Source organism: Suillus paluster, assembly GCF_016628075.1.
Source record: "Suillus paluster strain FC165 chromosome Unknown EDB91scaffold_228, whole genome shotgun sequence".
NCBI lineage: Eukaryota > Fungi > Basidiomycota > Agaricomycetes > Boletales > Suillaceae > Suillus > Suillus paluster.
The window spans coordinates 7243-11227 of record NW_024537788.1 but is presented as its reverse complement, the minus strand read 5'-3'; the positions used below and the strand labels follow the sequence as shown (position 1 = coordinate 11227).

Genomic DNA, 3985 nt, shown 5'->3' with positions numbered 1-3985 from the left:
AGTGGCTGCATTACCCTACAGCTCCCACCCATCATCTGTCTGGTACCTTCAATATTATTCCTCTCATCCTCCTTACTACACTCATTTACTTACCTCTAAAGCTACCTTTGCCCTATCAGTCAAGTACTGCACTACCTGTTTGTTCCCTGTTGTCCATGATTTTCATTCAAAAGCTCTCTTCTCTTCGTGCCGTTGTCTTCATGCTAAATAGACAATGTCACAGTGTCATATTACCATATGAATTAAATGATCTTAGAATCTTTGCAGCTGGGTGGGAGTTGTAAGTTTGAATTTTCATTAAATCTCACTACACGGCACACTCGAAATCTTTCAGACATGGCGTGACAATTGGTATTCACAAAAACAATTGATCTACTGTGATGTTGAGTATTTAGCGTGTAAGGCTCGAACACAACGGCACAATAGAATGTTCTCAGTAGAAGATAGACAGAGTTAGAGTCTGGTATTCTGGGTTGCAAAAACGCTGCACTAAGTCTATGACAACTGCCCGTATTTAAGCTATAGTAGATATCACAATAAGAGAGCTTGGGAGAATATAGGAACAGTAGATAATGAGCATGATGAGTGTAGACACATAGCGTCGTCAAAACGAATATCGTAAAGGCACGAAGTCAGAGATAGTAGGCAAGGTAAGAACAATGGTAACACTTGTGGAAAATGGTGTGGGAACGTAACACGGTTGTTACAGCTACTTAGTAGATCCTACCACTAAGTACTACTTGGATTTGAATATTGATGTATGCTGCCAGTGCTCAAGTAATTGAAAGGAAATACTCAATCAAGTGCGTTTCTGTTTCCTATTGAGAATGTCCTGTGAGTAGCTGGATGAAGGGGAATATATACAATGGTCTTACTTCCTGGATTGCTCTTCCGTGCCAGTGGATTTACCCTTCTGCTTGTTATTTTCTTTATCAACTGAGACTGGTGGGCACACACGTGCACCCGATGACCCGATTGCATTGAGGACATGCTCATGCGTGGATGGAACATGGTGGCGTGTCGTTCGACGTGGACCTGCAGAATCCTCTTGTGGAACAACTATTAGACTAGTAAGAGGCTCATGGCATGTGTTGGAATCTATTGCATTGATGCAGGACTCGGAGGCACTCGAGGGAGTTCTAGGTAGTAGATAGTCAGAATGAGGAAGTGGTGTGCTACTATGCATGGCTGTATTACTGGCGAATGCAGGTAAATTTGATCCATCAGTTCGACAGCAATGGGTGGTAGTGAATATGAGAAATCAGACGACTCGGAAAAGTCAGTTCATATAACTAAAGTAGAGATCTTCAAGTGTAGACGGCGGACCACTGGCAGCAACTTGAAATGGGTCATAGGGTAGGCTAGTGAAGAAAGTGTCGACATCAGTCATATCCAGGCTGGATAAGTCAAACTGATCCAAATCGAGGGGGGTGTCATTATTGTTAGGGACAGCTGCTATGCCAGTGATCCCAGTGCCCGTGGGTGAGTTAACGGGTATGGTGGATGTGTAGTCATCCTGCACGAAGTAATGCATTACCGGAAATGCATTACAGTATTGTAGGAAGTGTGATGCTTTAGTGGTGAGAATTCTAGATATGATTAATGCATTACTTACCATGAGGTCGAACTGATAAAGGCCATTCAGCTCCATCCCAGTATTGTCCATAACTTGTCCTTCCTCTGCTTTTTCCTTGTCTACTTGACTACCCTCCCCAAAAATCTCATCCGACTTGTTGGGCTCTCCATCGCTATTGTTATTGACTACCTCATCTGCATTACCTGCATCTGCTAGAGCTTGCATGTTGTCGTCATGAGCTAATCAAACAAGGTCAGTAAGGTCGCCATCATGTAAAATTTGATAGACACTTACCAAGCGCCAATTTGACAAAATCTGTGTAGGCTGTCTGGACCTCTCCAAACCCAGTGTATTGGACCGAAAATTCACTCCCCACGTCTGTTTCCCCGAGATGGTAGCTGCACCAGTAAGTTAATACTCTCCAGCATGTGCGAATTCAATACTTACTCAAGAACTACGATATCTCCTGTGGTTGGGTTCCGTCCTCCAGCGATACAGGTGAACTTAAACCCACCTGTCTTGTAGGACAGGTGGCGGAAGATGTGATTGAGATGTGCCCCAAGTTCATTGAAGGCTCTGTATGTGTAGGTGAGAATAAGCTTCCAATATGAAATTTAAGGATGTACTTAATCTTCTCCTCTTGTTCAACTTCTTGAACGAAACTGGCTCTAGCTAGTTCCCGTTTTTCTTTCCAGTTTGTAAGGGCCTCCTGGTGCTTTTCTTGGACCTCAGCTCTGATGTCATCATCTTCAGTAGCATATTTAACACAAGTGAGGTCCTTCTGTCTGGCAAGCTTTTTTCCACGTGTATTGATGCCCTCAGCCTTGATTGCCGCATCTGCTTCCCCCTTCACGCGCTCGTTGTAGAAAATATGTGAGTATACTTCTACTTCTTGTGGAGCTCGCCCCAAAACCTCATCTCCTCCGCTCAGAGTTTTGCTGAGGTCAAGTGCCCCTTTTAATCTGCCTGATCGCGCCAAACACGCGGCATTCGTCTGCCATCTATACCATGTTTGGATCATCTGAAAGGCCATGCAGGTCAGTATGGTCCAGCATATTTTACACAGTTGAATAGTACTTACCAGCTTGCGCTTACTCTTGACTTTGGTTAGTGCTTTTATCTCGACTGTCGTGAGGTCTCCCTCTACAGGGATATTGTTGTAAGCACAGTTGCATTCTGGCCACTGTGCCTCAAATGTGTTCCATGTGTTGGTCAAGAATGGTTTGTACACTTTTGTCTGTCGACATTCAATGAATTGGCTGAGTCTGCTTAACAGAAATTCGGTTTGTTCTGTGCTAGCCCAAGACTTAGGCCCACGACGACCCATTGATGAGTAGATTAGGAGAGCGCGTAGGAGATGGTAGACCTGCAGTTGATGAAAATAAATCATTCGTTTTATAGGCCAGTTCTCGATTGGACTGTTCTGTTCTGTTCCCTGCTCAGTGGCCCAGCCCAAGTTTTTTTCCAATCATCTGAATGAATGAATGTGCAAGTCTCACAATTTGTTGTCTAGCAGACGTCAATGGTATTGATACATAAATTGTACAATGGACCAGGCTAGGCTGACTGGGATAATATATATATACAGTATATATTATGTTCGCTGTTGTGTTTTCCAATCTTCCGCTCTCGCAAATAGCACTCAAATATCTTGCTGACAATGCATTCTTGAAAGTGCATGTATTGCTGTCCCATGTTCAAGGTGCATTTGGACCAGGGTTGAATGCCGAATCTATCCAAATGAATTTCATTTCAGGTGCAAGAACCTAAAAAAACTGGGCACTTACGCAATCCCAATGATAGTAAGGATGTGTTGAGTATGGCAGGTTCTAAGACCAAAATGGTATCAGTCTTTATATGGATTGTGTGGGTTTCCCCACTGGCTGCCTTCAAACCTCGCCATCGGGCATAACCACTGTACCGTGGGATGAGCAAGAATATCGAGTGTGAGGCCTAGCATATCGAGTGTGGCAGGCTCTAAGACTGAGTTGATATCATCTTCTTACAGATTGTGTGGCTTTCCAGAGTTGCTACCTTCAACCTCACTGTCAGTCATAACCACTGCGCTGCGGGAGGTCTTGTGAATAGATGGCTTCAGAATATTGTTTTCCTCCCTACCCATTGGCTCATGACAACCCGGACAAATATTCGCTCTAACTCATCCTCCACCATTTCTGCTGTGTCACCCTTTATCCTTGCCTTATCCTTCGGAGGCAGGTGAATCACTTTGATACGGTGCATAGAGGATTCCACAATTCCTGCTGCCGTGCACCAGTTGGAAAGAGGTAAGACCCATAGGAACACAACAAAGATGATAACCATCACCATGTTCTTCATCTTGAGTAGTATGACCGAGTTCAGATATCTTCTGGTGTCCAGCATCGATTTGACGGAGACCCGGGTTTCCAT

The 3985-nt window shown here is 44.1% G+C and overlaps 2 protein-coding genes across 2 annotated transcripts; both read right to left on the bottom strand.

Moving 5' to 3' along the window:
- Window positions 1-799: 799 nt before the first annotated feature.
- EDB91DRAFT_1256903 (uncharacterized protein) lies at window positions 800-2903 on the bottom strand (the record flags this gene model as incomplete). The annotated part of the gene is made up of 8 exons (XM_041324246.1): window positions 800-818; window positions 876-1059; window positions 1327-1516; window positions 1616-1815; window positions 1871-1974; window positions 2024-2152; window positions 2203-2597; window positions 2658-2903. 8 exons carry the CDS (start codon window positions 2901-2903, stop codon window positions 800-802), a joined length of 1467 nt encoding a protein of 488 aa, XP_041168992.1.
- A 370-nt stretch (window positions 2904-3273) lies between these two features.
- Window positions 3274-3985, bottom strand: EDB91DRAFT_1088761 (uncharacterized protein; the record flags this gene model as incomplete). Its single annotated transcript, XM_041316510.1, has 3 exons — window positions 3274-3308; window positions 3364-3529; window positions 3695-3985. The coding sequence occupies 3 exons, from the start codon at window positions 3983-3985 to the stop codon at window positions 3274-3276; spliced, it is 492 nt and encodes a 163-aa protein (XP_041168991.1).